Raw genomic sequence first — 20329 nt, 5'->3', positions numbered from 1 at the left:
TCTCATTTGGGGTGCGAGCGCGTCTATCAAGCACACAGGAACTTTTCACAGGACTTTCCGGCTGCTAGCAGGCTACCAACAGAGAAGGTAAAGGAGCTCCATAAGAGTGAACTTAAGAGGATACACTCCAGCAGACACCAGACACTCTCACCTCACTAACATCAGGAAGAACTGAATGTGTGTGAATTACAGATGATATGGGAACTGCAGGGAATTCCCAGAGTTACGGGGAATGTGAAGGGAAATTGTGACAGTGATATGTGGACAGACATAAATGTGAAATATGAAAGGTATAGTATAGGTAAAATAGTAAAATCAGAAATAATATGGTTATGTTTTCTATGAGATTAATATGATGTGAATTTATGAGTGTGAGCTTGACACTGAAAATGTATACAGAAAAAAACTCATGATACTGAATTTAAGTGGTTTTTGATACGAAATGTGAGTGTTAGACATCAACATTTTGTAAATATTCACACAAAAGACGCTTATGCAACTGGTTTGGGTGGAGAATCAGCCATGTGAATAAATGTTGCTGATAATGTCAAGCATTAGCAGCTCTCGGACACTTTTATTTTGTCAAATTAGCTCAGAGGAAAAAAGGAGACCCTTGATGTAAACTAAAGGGTCACTAGGCTCAAAAAACTGCTGTTACTACAATTGTCCGCTGTTGTACTGTGAGCCATATAGTTGATGTGCAGGCCTACCTGCTGCCATGTTTCACAGTAGGTAGTAAACTGGACTTAAGTGCAGTTTTGAGTTGATTATACTTAGTATTAGTATTTCTATTATGGGAACTTTTTCTCCACTACATTTATTTTGGGAACTTTTTCTCCACTACATTTATCTGATGGCTGCAGGTAACTCTGCAAATTCCGATTTTTAAGAGGATCCTTTACTGTGACCACTGCATTTGCAATTTGTATACATGATTTGGACTCTCTTCAGCACTTTTATCGCTGACAACTGCTATATTTGGCATTCATATGCATTGTCTTTATCATCTATCTAGCAGTGTGTGCAACAGTGACGTTATTTCAGATGTCTTTGCTTTATTTTGTTTACGCCTGTACTCAACATGGTGAACCTTTTCTTTCCATGTCCTTGGAACTCATTGAACCACAGTGACATCTATGATGTATAATTCATGTGTCAATGCATGCAAATAAATATGACTCAGCATTATCTTGTTTGTGTGTGTGTGTGTGTGTGTGTGTGTGTGTGTGTGTGTGTGTGTGTGTGTGTGTGGGTGTGCGTGTGTCATAGATGGGTTGGCTCAGCAATGAGGGCATGTATGTTATTGATATTTCACAAGTATGACTTCATCACCACCCACCACTGACAAGAAGATTTATGTGTTTTCTTAATGGCTCAAAATACACTGGCATATACATCGCAGAGAGAGAGGAAGAGAGAAGACAGAAGACAAAGGAAAAAAGCTGTTGATCATGAGTACGTGTACGGTGTTTGTGACCTTGAGCTGTCACATTAATTAAACATCCATCAGTTTATGAGGGTGTGATAAATACAAAGGAAAAGAGGGTGAGGGAGAGGAGGAGGTACTGCCAACAAGAAACACTATTAGACTGTGGTGAAAATGGTGGCAGGCAGAGGTCACTAAATCCTGTTTCAATTATTTTCTCTCATGCTGGATTCATAGCATAGAAACAGTCAAGGAAAAAACTGCAATACAGACTAACAGAGGAGAGGAGAGGAGAGGAGGTATAACTGGAGAAAAAGAGCAAAATAATAACATGAAGCAAGGTGTTGATATAAGCAGGGTGGTAGTTGCAATGAGAGTAAAGTAGTGCGCATTGTCTATCTCCTGCAATGAGGTAAGTCATTGTGCTCCTCCCACTTCTTCCATCCATCATCTCCTCTGTCTATCCCCCTCTGCCTGAACAAGCAGGCAGTTCATACCAATTCTGAGAGAAGAGGGCTGATTTGGGAATCACGCAAAATGTGAGAACAGTCAAGTCCAAATTATCCAAAATCCAAAATATAATCATTCAGTGTTTTTGGAGCACAGTAAGATAGAAAATTATGCCGGATTGAATAAAGTGAGATGGAGGTTTATACAAACAATGTGTATGTGTTCCAGGAACTATTTAAGATTCTGCCATTATAGTTCCAGAGTCACTGTAGTGAGTCAGGAACTGCTCACCTGCTGGGCAATCACCATGTTTAAATACCTACATTTAGCTTATTTCTGTACACAGAGGCTATGTTTATCCTAACATGGGCATTCTCATAACGATTAGGATTGCTAAGGGAAAGATTCTGAAACAACAAAAAATACACAAAAAACACTTTTCACAATAATCATAGCCACTTTATAGCACAAGTGTAGCAGTACATGTTATCGCACAATAAAATGGATTCAATTCAGGGACACTAGGTCACTTGCTCCAAACATGAGCAAGAAACATGCGCTTCCTACTCCACATTTCCACAGTTCAAAGCAATGTGCCTGTCTCTGCATTCATTCTGCATGCATACAGTGTGTGAAAGTGTATATGATACTCACTCTACTGGGGGGTTGATGTCCTCAGCTTTAGTCTCAAAGAAGCGCAGCACCTCCTCGCTCTGAGCAATCTGAGGGGGGAGTCGCACCAGCGCCTACAGACAGAGACAGAGGCAGAGACAGAGACAGAAAGGGGGATCAACAAAGAGGACAGCACATTCCACTGCTCTTTTGCAGAGGGACTTTCTCTTTCTCTCACAGTCAAAGACAGGATCACATGTCAGACTATTCCACCGTGGTCAGTTCATGTATTTTTAATGATCTGGCCAACTCACACCAAAGCCACAGCTCCTGCACGGGAGTGTATGGGTCTTTGATTTGAATGCACGCCCTGAGCAAGCTTCATATTTGATTCTGTAAATCCTATATTACTGAAAAACATCATGGCTGTGACCTAAGAGGGCATATTTAGTACCTACAGATGTCTGGATTCAGCATCATACATTCCCAAGAACAAATCCTTTGGGAGCACAGGGTAATTACTCTTTTTCTCAGTTTTTTACCCTCAAAAACAGGATGTAGGAAGTGAACAATGTGACATAGTCCAGTGCTCAGCAAAAAACAGCTAACTATTGCAGCTGTAAACATTAAAATGCTTCAGTTAATTTGGCCAGTGCTCTTTCATAAGGCCGTGCTTCAGTTGCTTCTGATGAGAATTATATTGATCCCAATTATCATGGTGATTCTGTGTCAAACCACTCCAAAGGCAGGAAAGATCTACTGATGAAAGAGCCGTCGTCACTGGTAGTGTGGTACATATAATAGACACTGGACATATGCCAAAGAGGAAGTAGGGGATGGGGTCTCACCAAGGGATAAATAAATAAGTCATAAAAAACCAGCAAGAAGTGATAATGCTCTCTTATATATATTATACTCTCTTGAACTCAATGACGATATAGTCCAAAGGTTTCAGAGCTTCCAGGGGATAATTTGAAGTCTCTTTTCCTTCTAAATGAGATGTACAGTATGTATGTGAAATGAGTGCATAACTCATTTAGCAAAAGGGACATTGAAATAATGGGAGCACTGGAAGTCTATGTTTAGAAGTTGCAATGAACTACATCGCTTCATCATGCACATTATGGCAAACATGCACATGAAAATATTTTCCACCAGTCCAGGTCCTTGATAGCCTCAGCAAATACACTGTGTGTGTCAGAGCACATTACAGGCTCTTCAGATGTCTGGATATAGCACAGTACACAGCAAAGCACTCTATAAACCTGTGTCCTCATCACACTATGTCTCAGCCAACACATCCCATGTTTAAAGTAAAGGCCTTTACCCTGCAGTAGTCATCGATGAAACGCAGCCGCTTCATGGCCACGTCTCGCACATGACTCCGCCGGAACAGGATTTTGCCTAGAAGAGAGAGAAGGAGAAGTAGGAGGAAGATAAGTTGAATATGGGGTGAGACAGGAGAGGATGATGGTGTGATGGGAATTGGAGAGGAAGAACAGGGAAAAGACAAAAGTAAATGACTCCAAATGCAAATTGTCAACAAAACACAACCACCAAATTCAGAGTAGCACATACTGGCTGAATGTTAAACTCCAAAGTGCCAGTAGATGTCAGTAATGTACACCGGTGGCGTTTTGTAGCTAAAGTCATTTCAGTGGCTAATTCAAGTCTGCCCTACCCCCTATGGATTACGTGACCTCTGTCTGTGACTATACACACACACAGGTAACACATATCAGGTCATCATCTTGTCCCGCTCATGGGGAATATTAAAGCCACCCCACTCGCGACCCCTCATTCCCAGCCTCAGCCGCCTCACTTATATTGTAGAGAATGTGATATCAGCCTTTTGTCAAATACAAGCGACAGAAGCATCTAGTCAGGAACAAACTGCATGCACTGCACCATATTTCCAAAGTGTAAAATGATGAGAGGGGATTTATTGCATAATCAGCTCCTTTGGCACAGCTATGCATCTACTGTAAAGAGGATACATACTTGTGACAGGGGTGAAATTACAACAATGTCACATTTTGTAGTTCCATCTAAAATGAAGGATTTGATGATATTGTATATTGATACATGTACTGCATGCGTGTTAATTCTTATCTTTAGTGAGATGGATTTCTGTAAGAATCACATTGTCAGCATTCAGTTAAAAGCAGCAGAATGAAAGAAATGTCCAGTTAACCCAGTAATGAAGACTGAAGCTGTATGTAGAAGGAACAATTATGCAAAAACTAAATCAGGACAGCTCCTCCTGTCAACCACAGATCAGTGAAAGCTGAATTAGGATGCATCATGGTCACTGTCACTGTGTGGAGCCTTATATCAGTGTCTACTGCTCAAACTGAAATAATACTTTACTATTAGAGCAGAGGATTTTTCAACCTGCTGACAGAAATGAAAGTTGTAAAAGGTGACTCTGGTTTCAAACATAAGTTGTGTGTGTCAGAGAAAGAGCAATGCCTGGTTTGAAGGGGGAGAAAAACAGAATTTGCTGTGTTGGTCATGGGGCTTAAACAGTGTCAAATCAGTACCAAAATAAACTGACACTTAAGAGACAGAGGAAGGTCTCTCTCTCTCTCTCTCTCTCTCTCTCTCTCTCTCTCTCTCTCTCTCTCTCTCTCTCTCTCTCTCTCTCTCTCTCTCTCTCTCTCTCTCTCTCTCTCTCTCTCTCTCTCTCTCTCTCTCTCTCTCTCTCTCTCTCTCGCTCTCTTCCTCTCTAAGTAACGCTGGGACTCTACGAAAACATTTGAGCAAAGCAAATAAATCTCATCGCTCGCCTTCACACATTGATCCAATAAGTGAAGGAGGAGGTAAAATGTGCATGACTGACAAACACACACACACACACACACACACACACACACAGGTGTACATGGTGGAGGCCAGTAAAATCACGTGTGCGATTAGCAGAATCACTGTCAGCTCATTCTGTCCCCAGACGCCCAACCGCCACAAACACTGCCATCGATCACTGCCGCACTGAGCTGTAGGTCGCCCATGAGCCTGAATGTCAGCTCACATCTTACAGTAGATTCATGTGTGTCAAGACGTGTATCAATGCCAGGACACAGACATACACGCACACACACAGACACACATACACACATACACGCACACACACAGACACACATACACACATACACTTAATGACACACAACAGATCTATCTATAATAGTAAATCATACAAATACATCCAGACACAGCTGATAGTTAAAAGTCACTGATAGTGCCACGTCAGCAGTAACACGAACACACACACACACACACACACAGCTACACATGCAACACAGACAGGCATCAGTAACCAGCTCATATTGACGCCCTGTGAGTGCCAGTCATACATTATTAATATGGAAGACTATTCAGACAGCTTGAGCACAAGAGATGAGGATCAGACTATTACCTGGGAGAAACGGGATGATCCTCTTCTTCGGGTCTTTCTGCCCTCCCTCAATTGGGAACTTGTCAAGAATCTGCATCTGTGGAACCAAATGGTGAGGAAAATGTGTTGTTATTTCAGTTCTATAGCTTTTAATCCACAGGGAATTTGTACATTGTCAGCATAGACAGCTCCATTACTTTAAAACACCAGTGAAACCCTTCATATCTGCGGTTTCACTTTGGGAATTTGACTCAGCTTAATCCAAAACCTGCATGAGCACATCACGCATATTCTAATCTAATTCTAGTCTGTCAATGTGTCTTTGGTCCCGTAGGCGCTGAGTGGCAGTGGTTCGGTGAGTTGCTGGGTTCACGCCAGTTAAAGAAGCCCCAGATTTATTCATAAAGCACAGAGAGGTGAACATAGGGGGGCAGAGAAGTGCTGACACTGGAGCGAGTGGTACAGGCGGGAAGGGGGAAGGAGAGAGGAGGAGGAGGGGGGAAGGTGAGAGAGAGAGAGAGAGAGAGAAGTCAGGCAAAGTGTGGGAGACAAACACAAGTGATTGAAAGAGAAAGATTGACAGGGAGAGATGCAGCAGAGGTCAGGGGGTGCAGAAGAGCGTGCTGGCACTGTTGTGTTTGCCCACTTTCACCCTTGGAATAAATCATTGATCACAGAGAGAAGGATAAGAGAAGGCAAAAAGGAAAGAGATGCAGAGGAAACTAAGGATATACAGTGCAACAGCGGTGCAGAGAACAGTTTCCTACAGTAATCAGAGATCGCATGGATGTAAAGGAGGATTTTTTGTGTGTGTTTGTGTGTGTGAGAGAGAGAGAGAGAGAGAGAGAGAGACAGAGAGAGAGAGAGAGAGAGAGATTCAGACAGGGTGTGTGAAAGCTGCTGGGGTAAAATGCAAAGTCCCAAAAGCAATATAATTAAAAGAAAGAGTACGTGTGTGTGTGTGTGTGTGTGTGTGTGTGTGTGTGTGTGTGTGTGTGTGTGTGTGTGTGTGTGCGTGTGTGTAAAAGGAAAAGATGTGGGTTGTGTTTGTGTCTGCTGGCTGAGGGCTGTAGGAGAGTCTCCTACAGCAAGATCTTTGCACATCCCCAAGGTCTCCTTAGGAGGGTCTACCTGGGGATGTGCAAAGATCTTGGTGCTGCACTGTATGGATGAAGAACACTATATCTATAGACACACACACACACACACACACACACACACACACACACACACACATCTCCAAGACCGCCTCCTGGTACACAGATCCAGTTCCCTCTTCCCATCTGTCGATAGAAGTCTACCTTTATATCGAGTTTCTGTCATTTCAGGTGTCTCCTGTTGGACGACGTGTGGACATGTCACAGGTCTGATTATTCAGCATTCAGCTTCACGTTCTCGCCCCCAGTCTCTAATAGTTTCCCAAAGCTTTTTCTAAAGCTGCTGGGTCTCTGCATCCTTAAGTATAACTTTGTATTGCTGTGACAGCGGGAAAACTTGCAGTGCACCCAGCTGTGTGACCCCCCCTGCCTGGGACAGAGAAATTGTGCTGAATGTTCAGTCGAGCGTAGCCCCACTTGGAGAGACAAGCGGGACGGACGACAGACGGACAAACCAAACAGTTAGCTGAGGGGAGAATGCTGAATTTGCAGCTGAGGTTCAAAAATGTGATGGCTCCTTTTTCCTTTCTTACAATTTTTTCACAACAAGAGAATGATGAGGTGAGGAAAAAGTCAACGCCAAGGAGTGTGTGCAGCCGTGTAAGCAAGTGTGTGTGTTTGTGTTTGAGAGTGCAGGTGAAACAAATGTCAGGTTTTCTTTGTTCAATGAGCTAAATGAGTCCATCCTCCGACCCGTCCACCCAAGATATTACCAGTCCAGTACAAAACTGTATCGAGGTCAATACTCAAAAATGGGTCTGGGTCTGCTTCAATCTCAGCCTAAAATACACACGTTCTGCTTTCCAGTCTCGCGACAGATTCCTGGCAAGAGGACACATGTTCACATCCCGCCAGGAATTGTGGGATCAGAGAGAGAAAATGGTGAGAACAGGTGGGCTAGCATGGGTCAAATGACAAGCTCATGGAAAACAATTGCTCTTTTTGATGCTCATGCACTGTACACCACACACTGACTCACATCCTGGACAATCCACCTTATCACAAACACACACACACATACACACACTCTCACACACAATCATTAGCACAGGTGGTAATATGCCATGTCCAGGATGTCGTCAGAGGAGGAGTAGAAAAAAAGCACACACTCATGCCAAACCATTGCTCCACTTCCCAGACTTCACTTCACTGTCTCCTTGGTAACCAGCACTGAGAGAATGTGAAGAAGAGTTGTGCGGGGATGTGATTGGATGATGCGGCGCAGCTCTAGACCACTAGTGTAAATGTTGGAAGCAGAACAAAAAAAAGGAGGAAAAAAAACAGAGGAAGTGGTTGTTTTATGTTGTGCCAGAACGCGCACAGAATTCTTTAACAGCTCTATCCGAGTCATGTTAACATCATGATATATATTTTACCTCGTCTGCGAAGCTCTTAAACGTCGCACTTACACGCACAATGATCACTTTACAGTCCACTGCTCACATACCAGCTTAAGTTAGTGACTGACTTAAGCATGAGATAAGACTAAATGGAAACGCAATATCGTAAAGGTGAAATAAAGGAGCCATGTCATGCTGCTCTGGTGTGATTTTCAGATACCAAAACATGAGCTGGTTGGTAATAAACTGCTTAAACCACACAGATGGTGCTGGGGCTGATTTGAATGAAACTGAATGTAAAAATATATATATATATATAGTTATTTGTCTGTTGTTTTTTAATCTTACACATGATTTCTTTACATTGCTTGATAGGATTTCTTAGGACAAGGTAAAAGCGATTAAAACATTTAAGTACTGTTATCGTTGCAGTCGCAGTTTTGCTCCTTCTTCATATCGTGCACATGTGCTAAGAATAGAGCCACCATATAAGGAGCTGTGAGAGCCAGCTGTCATAAAGTTGGGGGACGCCACACAGTTATTGTGCAGCAGATCCATGGGAGCGCAACATGCCTTACTTCCTGTTGGGGGTCATGTGAGCTTTTGTGGAGCGACTGTAAGGGTTTACCCTGGGCTACACACACACACACTCAATTTCTGGAACAACTCATGACCGACATGACCAGGCTTGCATGTGATATTCACACCATTTCCATGGCAGCATGGTGATAGCGAGGCTACAGACTCAGCATGCTTTGTTTCCACTAGTCTGGGGACATGAGATGATACGGTCCCTGCTCTGTGGGAGGAAAATAGCGTTCCGTCTGTGTCTGCTAGCACACATACTGATAAAAGCAACACGTATCTAGTTGCAATGAAGTAAACTCTCTGCCCCTCCAAATATGGTTGAATTTGGGAACGACAGCACAAATACTTCACATAGCGGGCAGCCAAGCATTCATCCATACAGTAATCTTCACCTTATTCATCACTAAGTGCAGCTATGATCATAAATTGCATGAATATAGTGACTGACTATGGTGAATATCAGGTCTGGACACAAATTAGTGGCTGGCAGTTTTCAGTTTCATAGAGACAGATGTCTGAGAAGGACTTGGGTGAGGGGGCGGGTCTTTCCTTTCAGCTACAATCACTCACAGCTGTGACTCTAAATATAAAATAGCGCTCTTGCACCAAATCACTGCCCATGGACGGAACATGATATGCCAGTTTCAGCTATGTACCTTTTTATGCTGCTGGATGTTATTTTAAACAAGAAAAAGAAAAGAAAATCATAGGATTCAGTGAATCCATTATTCTTCTGTCTTCACAAGTAAGTTCTGTTGTTCCATAAAATGTAGTTTCTTAAGCATAAGAAAATCAATACTTATATCACGTGGGTAGCTTAGGTTAAAACAATGGTCCTCAATTGCAATGAGGTGATGTGTGTATGTGTGAGTACAGGTGTGTGTTGTGGTGTGGTTCAAATTGGTGTCAGCAGGGTGGGGTATTATTCCCCATATGGTGACTTTCAGCTCCGATAAGACAACAGGTGCAGGGACATGGTGCGTTTTGTCACTCGCCAGCCTGTCATTACTCAACCCAAATGTCAAGCCACACAGCCTGTCTGAGGGAGATGCTTCAGGGAAAAGTGATCCCATTTTCTCCTGGGGTGGAACTAGAATTCCAAGGTTTATGTTGTAAGCTGATGGCAGGGCTGGAGCTGCTTTGTTTTTAACACTAAGGTCATGTCTTGTTTTTGAAAGGGAATACACATGGTATATAAGGTCCCACAGCGTGCTGCATTTGTAACTTTCATCAGTAATAAAATGCAGGTTTAACTGTTGGCCTGAAGAAGTACAATGTGTGGTTGGTGGTTTATTCCTTGGCAATAAAACAGTGGCTTGTAAGGCTATCAACATTACTTATCATTGTAAATGAGCATTCAATAAAATGTTTTATCATATGTGACACTCTGCAGTGGGCTATATGATAATTTGGTACTGTAACACTGCATTTCCATTACAATAATACCATGTTTTCAAAGAACAGAATAATACAGCTACAACAAAAAACTTGAGAAAGAATCTTGTTTTGGTTGGGGGATGCAATTGGAAACCGAACTGAACAATTGTGAGGTTGAGATGTTCTGTTCCGTTTGGCCCATTAGAGTTCATTTACCTGAACAGCAGCTCTGTCTGCCCAATATCCTTCAAATCCTCAGGTAACTGAGTCTACTGGAGGTGAATTGATGTACTCGATTTGCAGATTGGTGATATTTGTTGCCAGTTTCATGTCTCTGTCTCTGACTTTGTTTTTGTTTTTGTCTGAGAATAATTTCTGGCCTGTGATAGCCTCTATAGCCATATAAATGGGTGTGAATCAGTTAAACCAAGGCTTCAAATGGTCAGCAATGGAGGGGGGATAACAGGTCTGTCTGAGGACAATCTGCTTGCTTTTCAATACCCAGTTACAAATACAGTACCTGCCTACATATCTGATTTGAACATCTATCACATTTGTTTTATACCACTGGCTACATTTCAGATTTCTTGATTTGGAGAGGTGGACCCTGTGTATAACCTTAAACTGGATGAGTGCGAGACGAGCACAGGACTAGACAGTGTGTTGTTTGCGTATAACTTTCTCCCACCAGTCCATCTCGAGTTGGTGTCCGAGGTCACCCTCCCAGGGGGCCCTTATTCCCACATTAGTTGAGGAGGAGGGAAAGGGAAATTTTGAAAATTGTTGGAGGAAAAGTGTCTGATTTAGAGGTACTTAAATAATTGGTTTGCAGGCAATCTCTATTGTGTTGACAGCCTAGAAAAGCTGTTAAAACTACCATCCAAATACAAATCAAGGAAACATCATGCGCCTTTGTGAAACCATACTGAAAAGGAAGTGTCCAGGTGTCCAGATGAATGGTTTTAGGTAAAACTGTATAATTTAATTGCAGCCAATCAGTCACACAGAAACAAATTAAAGACCCCGGGGTCCATTTTCCATTCTGTGTTAGCACTGTGGCAGAGTTTGATGAATAAGTATTGGCATGGGACTAGAGTAGTTTCAAGCTACTGGATCAATCCATCACTCTCTCTACAGCTTACAGAGTTCAGTGTACAGGCCTGACTGGGTAAGTTCAGATAACTGAACCCTTTACTCTCACAGTCATTAGAAATACAGATAGCTAGCACAAACCCTAAGAAAAAACACCTTGAACACAAAACACAAAAGTGTAAAATCTTCCTGACATGATGTCATCTGTCCTGACATATATATTGTTTATTTAAATATATTTGTTATGGCTCAGAGAGTATTCATTATATTCATTAGGGTGTAAGATTTCTCTTGCACAAATTAAAGTAGCACAGGGACAACCAGGACTTTGTATGAGTACAAACAATCCTTTCTTTATGCTTTGCTCTTTCATTTGTATCCAAGTTGAACCGCTTCTCATATTTAACAGCAGAACTGGCTAAACATTTCTGTGGCATTTTCAGGCCATTTACCACTTCAGCGGCTTGGCTGAACAACAGTTTCTGCTTCCAGAACTGCCAAAACCCCAATCTGTCACAAAACAAACAGAATTGCTTAACATACTCACTGGCTTAGTTTTGGTGAAATAAGTAGGCCAGCCAACGCATGGTTCAATAAAGGCACTGGAGAAGGAAAGAGGCCCTCACCTGTGCAGGCACACAGCACTAACAGAGGAGCAAGGAAGCTAATTTAGTCATGGTGACACATTCAGGGTCTGTCCCAATAACTAGTGCTCAGCATTTTATCTCATCACGTGTGCGTCCCAGACATGAAGTCTGACCCAATTCTTAGACGCTGTCTTAGACGATGCCTTATTTTGGTCAAATTTCAAATCAGGCAATCCTACCATGCAATGTGGCGGAGCCTCTGGTGAATTGTTTTGATTGTTTTATCTTATCTTACTGTAAAATCACTTGAAATGGTTTTCTTTCAAGCATATTTACCAATGTAAAGATTAAGATGTTAAATATAACAAGTAGAAACGTCAAATAAACAGTGTTTGTCGTGGTGGTTATGTCTGAGTCCGAGAAATAAAGGAGTTAGCATTAGCTCTTTAGCCGAGAATCAAATCTTTGTGTCTCTGTCACACAACTCCGACAATATGGCCTTTATCTGTGGTGTATCATTCCCACCACATCCCAACGATGATGAAATTCACAAAGCCTACTGTATACTTTGACATCTGGCATGTTAGTCAAATCACCATGCTAAATGCTAAAGATGTGTTGTGCTTACATGATGCTAATAATGTGCATATTAACAGCACATGCAGTTTGACCCAAACTTGGTTAACTGATCACAAAAGAAAATCAGCCTCTGGGGATCATGAATGTCCTTATGAACTAAATCTAATTGCAAAAGACCATCGTCACCTGCATCACAGTGTCATACCAATATGTTGCTATCATGGTAGACAGTTCTCGCTTGTTACCTTATTTTATTCCCTGTAACTGATTCTGGTGTGGTTGATTACTTGTATTATGCTGACTGTGTTGCAGTGCTGTTGTGCTTTTCAAGCGGAGTGAGCGTGGGTCACTCCACCTGTGAAGTAAACGTCACAATAACAAGCCTTACTCGTTATCTGATAGTTCAAGAAAGTCACATACTGCTTCCTTTTCAGACATGTTAGAAACTTTGTTCTGAACTACTATCATGAATAACACAGCTACAAGAAGCATTACACAATGGGAGATAAGCTACTGCTGGCATTCCATTGTGGTGACGAAACTTATCACATGACCCATGAGGTTACATGGTAAAGATGTATTACTGTCATACAGTAATTCACTGAATCGACCAAGATTTCCATCTCTCATACCATCCCACTAGTGTGTATTTTAAACCGCGGGAGACAAAGTCAGAGAATGAGGAAAACAGAAAAACAGTGTAAATCCCTATTTGATCTTTTCCTCTAATTCCTTTCCTCTATTTTCCACAAAACTGGGGCAAGGCTGAGACAGTGGTCAACCTACTTTTCATCTGAAAAAACTGTATTATTGTGGGTTCTAATTTGAGTGTCTTTGTTTCTTCAATGCTTCAAAGCTGCGCCGATAGTATAAAATGTAATCCAACAGGGGAGGAGAGGCCCATGGGGGGGAAATTGGATCATCTCTAACAGAGAGATTGCTTGGCTGATCAGGAGAAACATATTATTGCCGTTTTTACAAATACTCACACACGTGCACACACTCACCACATACGTATGTCAAGCGTGCACAGCAGCCTGCACCCAGAAACACTCAAGGATGGGAAACAAGGTGGACCTCTGTAAACTAATGCTAATGACCCTGTGAAGATGCCTGTTCAGGTGAATTAGTCTAAATATTATATAGAATATAGAATATTATCTATAGAATCTCTTTAAGGATACAGCAGGGGGGGGTGGCATCTGTGTGAGACAAGATGGTGAGGAGGAGAGAGGTATGGTGGTAGCATAAATTTAGGGAAAGAGATGCATGAAATGTGTCCCAATGTAAGCAGGTGTGTGTAAAAGACAAATAAGGAAAAGAGTGAACAAGCCAACAATCAAGAAAAGATAGAAGCAGTGTTTCACTTTACATTCCAGTGAGAACTCTGTTGTCTCTCTGTGTGAGTCGATCTCTGTTTCTTCTCTCTGTCTTTTTCCGCCCGCCTAGGTGGCATTTAACGTCTGAGACCCATGGGGTCCTGCAGGCCTGCTGTTTACACAATCGCTGTTCATTAACCCGCACACAGTAGGACACAGGCTGGCCTGGGACTTGGCCATCTGGAATGCCAGAAAGGGAGGTATCTCAGGCTTCACCACTGACTGTAAGGTTGTAATTTGATGGTAAAGAAAGAGAAGAGAAATGACATGCAACAAATGTCCGGGACTGGACTTCAAGAAAGAACTGTGGCTACATGATGCATTCCTTAGGCCAGAATAACACATTTTATAACACTGGCAGTGCACATTCTCAAGGAATAACACTACATGAATGGAAGATGGCTCCAAAGAAACGTAGGGTTGCAACATTAGGCAAAGATTGGAGGAGAACCTTCATTAAGTGCTGCAATTTAACATCTCTACTCTCGCCCTCACTATGTGTTTCATCTTTGAAACAAAACTTTACTTCCAGTCCCTATCAAGATAGTTCATGGTTCAGCGCTCGATTTCCATATGGTGGATAGCACATTTAATCCTCCAAATAGATCAGTGTCAATAATCTCTGTGTTGAATTGAGAATTGATTTGGAATTGGGAATCAATTTTGAATCAGACTGTGAAGCCAAAAATTGAAATCATATCGATGATTCCAAACTCTACAACAGTTCATATACAGCAGTTTTTGTGCTCTTGGATGCCTCCAATAATTTCTTCTACCAGTCCTTTATTGGCAGGCTGAGTCTGATATACCGAAAACACTGCAAACATCCTTGAGCAGCATTTCGGTTCAAGGCTCATGCTGCCAAAGATGACTACGAGCATAAAGCACTCAAAAGTTGTCATCCATTCAGACTGAAAAGACCTTGAGCTGAACAGAAACATGAGCATTGGTCAACCAAGCACAGAAAGCAGGGAAAGGGAGGAGAGGAGAACGAGACAGAGATAGATCAGAGATAGAAAGAAGCAATAAAAAATGTAATTCTTTCAGCTTTAAATCCGTCTCCAGATAACAGACAGCAGGGGAAACAAACAGAGATGAGGTTTTACATATGCAGCATGTGTTCAATATACTGCATTTAATCAAATATGATAATCACCAACCAATGTCAGAGGGATGGAAAAGGGGAATAAAGATATAATGAGATGCCTATATGTAATTGAAAAACACAAAACATGCATGATCAAACATGTCCTGACCTTTACAATAAGAATTATACAAAAATGATGTGAATAATGAGAATCTTTGACAGACATGTTCATAAGATGCCTGGGCCTCCTTCTCCCCATTCATGCCCTTACATGCAGAGACAGCCAGGCGCTGGCAGGGCCTCTCCTCCTCCTCCTCCTCCTCCTCCTTCAGACAAAGAACACAACCCCAGGCAGGAATAACCGCCTGGGGTTGTTATGCCCCCCCTGTCCATACACTTTCGCAAGGTCAAACTCAAGACTCATGTAAACATAAGTGGTCAGTGTAGGAACATCCCTGTATCTACTACAGTGTCATCCTTGCTGCTCTTATCAATGGTTGCACGCTCTGCTGGTGATCTACAGTGTGAACTGAAGCCAAATCTGCAGTGTAAATAAACTAAAAAGCCTCCAGAGACCTCCTGCTTCCCCGACAACAGCCGAGAAAATATAGAGACTATTTCATTCTGCATCTGGACTTCGATTTACAGAACATCACAAAGGCCCCACGCCACCCAGCATATCAGAAACTTTAACCCACATGTATATATCACAAACTTTTTTTAATCTTATATTGTAAATGTACATTTTGTAAATAAAGGCTCTCACTACCTTGTAAAATAGTATATTTGTATCATTAGCATTTCTTTGTTTCTTCTTCTCTGTTACCTGAATAGAGGCAACTTCATCATCCTGCTTTTACAGTTGAATTGAAGAATGTCTTGTAAGCATATTTATATATATATACATTTGGTTTCTTTTCCCAGAGGAGGAAAAATAAGCCTGATTTATAATTAGGATTCACAAATTGAATAGAAGTTGGATTTTGTAAATGCATTAAAAAAAAACATTTAATGCAAATACATTACACAGATATAGTAATATACATGCTGCGTTCAGATTCAGAATGTAGGATTTGATCTGTCAGATGACAACTGGACACTATGATGGTATACCTGTCACAGGTAGCCAGGTGTAACCTCCCACTGTATTTCATTGAACGTAAACTATTACTATTACTATTACTATTACTATTACTATTTTCTGAGATATCCTGCTACCCAAACAATCAGAGGGTCAAAGTAGCTGAAGCTTGCACATTGCAGGTATATTTAGTATCAATGTCAAACCAACCAATTGCTCAGTGATTCTGAGTGAATCTGATTGATCAGCCCAGTTCTTTCAATGGGGGATGCTGCAGTGTGATCTGGCAAAACTCAAAGCTTTTCTGACGAAGCTGGAGAAACAATAAATGGGACTCCCAGTGAAATACACAGGAGAGAAGCTGGTGTATTTCACAAGGCTTTTTGCTGACATTCAAGTAGATTTTGCAAGCAACAGAAGGTTGTCTAACAAGTTTGATCGTGCTGGCTAATTTAACTAGCCTCCAGCAATGTATTCAGGAAGAATGGCTTGATTCATCAAATTGCTGTAGCAACAATGAATGAAATAATGTAGACACAGGTACTCAGGGTTAAATGTCACTTTCTGACTACAGACCTGAGGTGTAAACAACAGATATCCCCAGAATGGAAATCATGATGAAATCTTATTAAAAGTTACTGATGTACCGCTTGAGGTAAATTGTTGTACCAAAATGACTTTCATGTAAAAGGTTAATTTTCACAAGTAGGATCTATGAATGTGCCCCGTCACCTCCCAATCATACTGGCCACTTTCTCCAACAGTGGAAACGTCTGTTCGCCTGTTCTTTCTGCTTATTCATCCTAAATTTAGCCCAATTTCCTGATCCCTTTAACCCAGGCTGTGGGAAACTGCTGCAGTCTTTTCCCCCTCTGCTCCCAGTCCAGCAGGGCCGGCCTGGCCGTCAAATGCCTGATTGTAAACTTACAAGAACAGATCCTGTGTCTGGCATCTTTCTCTGCCTCTCACCTACGGCTAAAAAGCATGTTCCTTTTTCCCTCTTACACACACATACACAGAAATACAAATACAACAGTCCTTCCTCTTCAACCTGAAACAATAGGCCCCCTCATTCAACTGAGTAACAGTAGGACCACAGAACGCCTCAAGGACAATGAAGGCGGCTGAGATGGTGGCCTGGCTATTCAGCAATTTATCCTCAAGGATGGCATAACGATAATTCCTTGTGGTCTAGACATATGTTTCCATCAAATGCCTCACTTATAGGTTAGAGAGATTCCTAATTCAGTGACCTTCCTTTTAAGCACTTTGGCCAGGGCTACAGTATAATTTGCTGCACTGGATAAAAGGAGCTGCCAAAAGCCTGCATTTAGCGTCCATAAATCTATTTCAAAGAAGATTGAATATCAACTTTGGGGCCGCAAACCCCGAGCTAAACAGACCACTGCCATCTGTAGGGTTTCAAAGGTCCATATACATCCAAACCATGGATACAGGATGAAATGAACATGAACATTGCCAATAAGCTTAATATTCAGTTGTGGTAGGCATACAGAGAAAAGATGGGATTTATTTAAGTGTACACTGAGAAAATACAAAACAATTGCCCTTGTAAAAGTGTGACTCAGACCTTTCAGCCGCAGCTTCAAATACGCCTGCTTTCCTCCACACACAAGGACACGCAGGGCACGATGAACCATTCTTCAAAGGTTTCCAGGCTGCACTTCAGAGGGTCCCTTTGTGAGGAGTGACCCTGAAGCAACGCTTTCACAGTATCTTCATTTCTTCTATTATATCCACCTGCATCAACAGCCTTAATCTCAATCATCATCAACCACCACTATAACTGTCATTCCCTTTACCACCATCACTTTCATGAGCAATTAACACTGTCCTCTACCTCCTCTTCACCATCATCATCATCCTGAGTCTAGTCTTACTCATCACCGCTCACGCTGACCTGCGCTACCTCCCTGTTCCAAGTTCCTGACCAATAACTCGGGTGGCTGCGATCTAACAATAAGACACATTGACTCACGACTCAGGTATGAATGACACATGACCACATCAGAGCACGAGGAAGCAGCCACCAAGAACAGTAACATCCTGAGCCGGTTGTGAGCTGAGCTGTTCTACTACTAATCACTAAGAAATGCCTCTGCCCAAATGTAGATTATTGAGATTATTTTAATATTAGAAAAGATTAAAAATGTTTAAATCTGCAATTGGATGCTGTTCTGCATCACATATAACATAGATCCAGCATCATAGGAAATCCCCTGGATACAGATTTTCTTGCTGATATAATTGGGCGGCTTGCACACTAATTGGTCCATATTTAATTTGATCTGTGAATTGTTGAACATTAAGAATCAGTGATACTTGTAGACCCTCTATTATTATAACTGAGGTTAAGTTAAAAGTTAAGTTAAAATGATGATTCATGTAGAACAAATAAGCTAAAAAAAAAGATTTTATTACTTTATTAAAGGCCACATAGTACCAATTAAAGCTAATCAGTCCTTCTGTAATTTTCTCAAATATAATTTCTCTTTTTAGGAAAACAAATCTAAGAGTCTTCTATAAGATATCTTGCCCATTATCAGAAAAAAGGGACCTGGAAACACAAGCAACTTGGCACAAAATTTGAAAAATACAACGCTGTAAACCACTTAACTTACTATATAGTTTGAGTAATTTCACACTCACGCACCATCCCTTCTCCTCATTTACTTTCAGTTCCTTTGCCACCCGCCTGAAGCCTGAACACATCATCAGCTCTGGTTTAATAGTCCATATATTGCATAAGAGTTGGCCAATAACAAAAAACTTTCTGAAATAAGACAGTGGGGGACAGACCAGAGAAGAATGGTGCAGGATCTAAACCTGATCTGAATCTGATTTTAAAAGGATAAAATAGTTGCACAATTATAGTGCAATTGTAGTGAATTCTTCGATTTATTGTTCTTCTTTTCTTTTACTTATTTGTCTGCTATTATTTTACCTTAACGGAGTCTACAGACCATTGGCAGACAAGAGCACCATGAAACTGAAGGTCATTTACTGCATTCATTCACATTAAATGCCTTATTTTATAGGCGGTGTATGCGCAAGACAAATAATCAGCGTGAAGCCTCTGTAACCTAAAGCTCAGACAAATCGAGAAGGAAAGACACAAACAAATAAAAGTTTACAGGTCAGCAGAACATCCACAACACATCATGACTCATGTTGTGTCAGCTATGGACAGATTGTACAGTTTGTACGATAAAGCATCATGTCTCAAAACCTCAAAAACTTTGACATGAAATTTGATGGAAATGTAGTCTATGTGCCCAGAAAGACCTAATTAGTTTCTGGTGCATGTGGCAGCATCATGCAGCCATTCACGAAGCTCTTTATGATTGTGGCAGGCACATTGTGTCCTGACAAAATGTTTGGTTACACTTTTCTTCCACATATTCCAATCTTGGCCTGCATCAAAATACTAACTATCTTCTATAGTTATTCTACAGGATAAGGAAGGAAACCTGTACAAAGTGATTCATTCTATGGACACATTTGTTTCGATGCCAGCCAAGACTTGGGGCCAGCAGTTTTCCAGGAAGAATGACTGGTCCGGTTAAAACAGGAATCATGTTTGCCAGAGGTTGGTTGGTGAAACAGTTTCCGTAGCCGCTGTCTTAGATTAAGCAAGGCCACTGAAAGCAGCATAATCAAAGCACCAGATAAATGTTTAGAAAAGAGGGGCTCCAGGTTGTTCTGAAAACAATGGGATCAGACAGGGCCAGCATAGGATTCCAGTAGGATCAAAGGCAGGGAAAGGGAGTTTTCTAGTCCATTTAGCAGCACAGGTAGAGGATGAGTGACAGCTGTTCTGTCTTAAAACATTACCAGTGCTACTTTTATTCATGATTGCTAGTGTAAATGGAAACATCCACGAACCAAGCTAAGCAAGATGTGAGTGGTAAAGTGCTGGTGGTGATATATTGTGTTAAGCTTTAAAAGGAAACATGGTAGATACACAAAATAATTTATCAGCAATACGGTCAAACTGCCAAACTTTGGCCATTTGACGACTGCTTTCTTTGACAAACCAAGTTGGGAGACCTTTGCCCTGTACAATCTGACAAAGCAAACAAAATAAATCTTTCACTGCTGACTAGGAGCGATTTTGTCTTATGCACACACAACCATTTAAGTTTATTAGTTTCCTCCC

The 20329-nt window shown here is 41.5% G+C and overlaps 1 protein-coding gene across 5 annotated transcripts in view; it reads right to left on the bottom strand.

Moving 5' to 3' along the window:
• Positions 1 to 20329, bottom strand: part of sh3pxd2aa (SH3 and PX domains 2Aa) — a 97854-nt gene that overhangs the window by 64604 nt on the left and 12921 nt on the right. For all 5 annotated transcript variants that reach the window (XM_076147765.1, XM_076147767.1, XM_076147766.1 and 2 more), the window contains 3 exons: positions 5904 to 5979; positions 3816 to 3892; positions 2531 to 2622 (listed from right to left, as the gene is read on the bottom strand). In XM_076147765.1, coding sequence (XP_076003880.1) covers positions 2531 to 2622; positions 3816 to 3892; positions 5904 to 5979 — 245 coding nt within the window. The remainder of the gene's footprint in view (positions 1 to 2530; positions 2623 to 3815; positions 3893 to 5903; positions 5980 to 20329) is intronic.

The sequence above is a fragment of the Genypterus blacodes genome, unplaced genomic scaffold (genome assembly GCF_046128005.1).
Source record: "Genypterus blacodes isolate CSIRO-AG114 ecotype Tasmania unplaced genomic scaffold, CSIRO-AGI_Gbla_v1 ptg000039l_1, whole genome shotgun sequence".
Classification (NCBI taxonomy): Eukaryota; Metazoa; Chordata; class Actinopteri; order Ophidiiformes; family Ophidiidae; genus Genypterus; species Genypterus blacodes.
The sequence above is the reverse complement of the archived record's forward strand: the minus strand, read 5'-3'. Positions and strand labels throughout refer to the sequence as shown.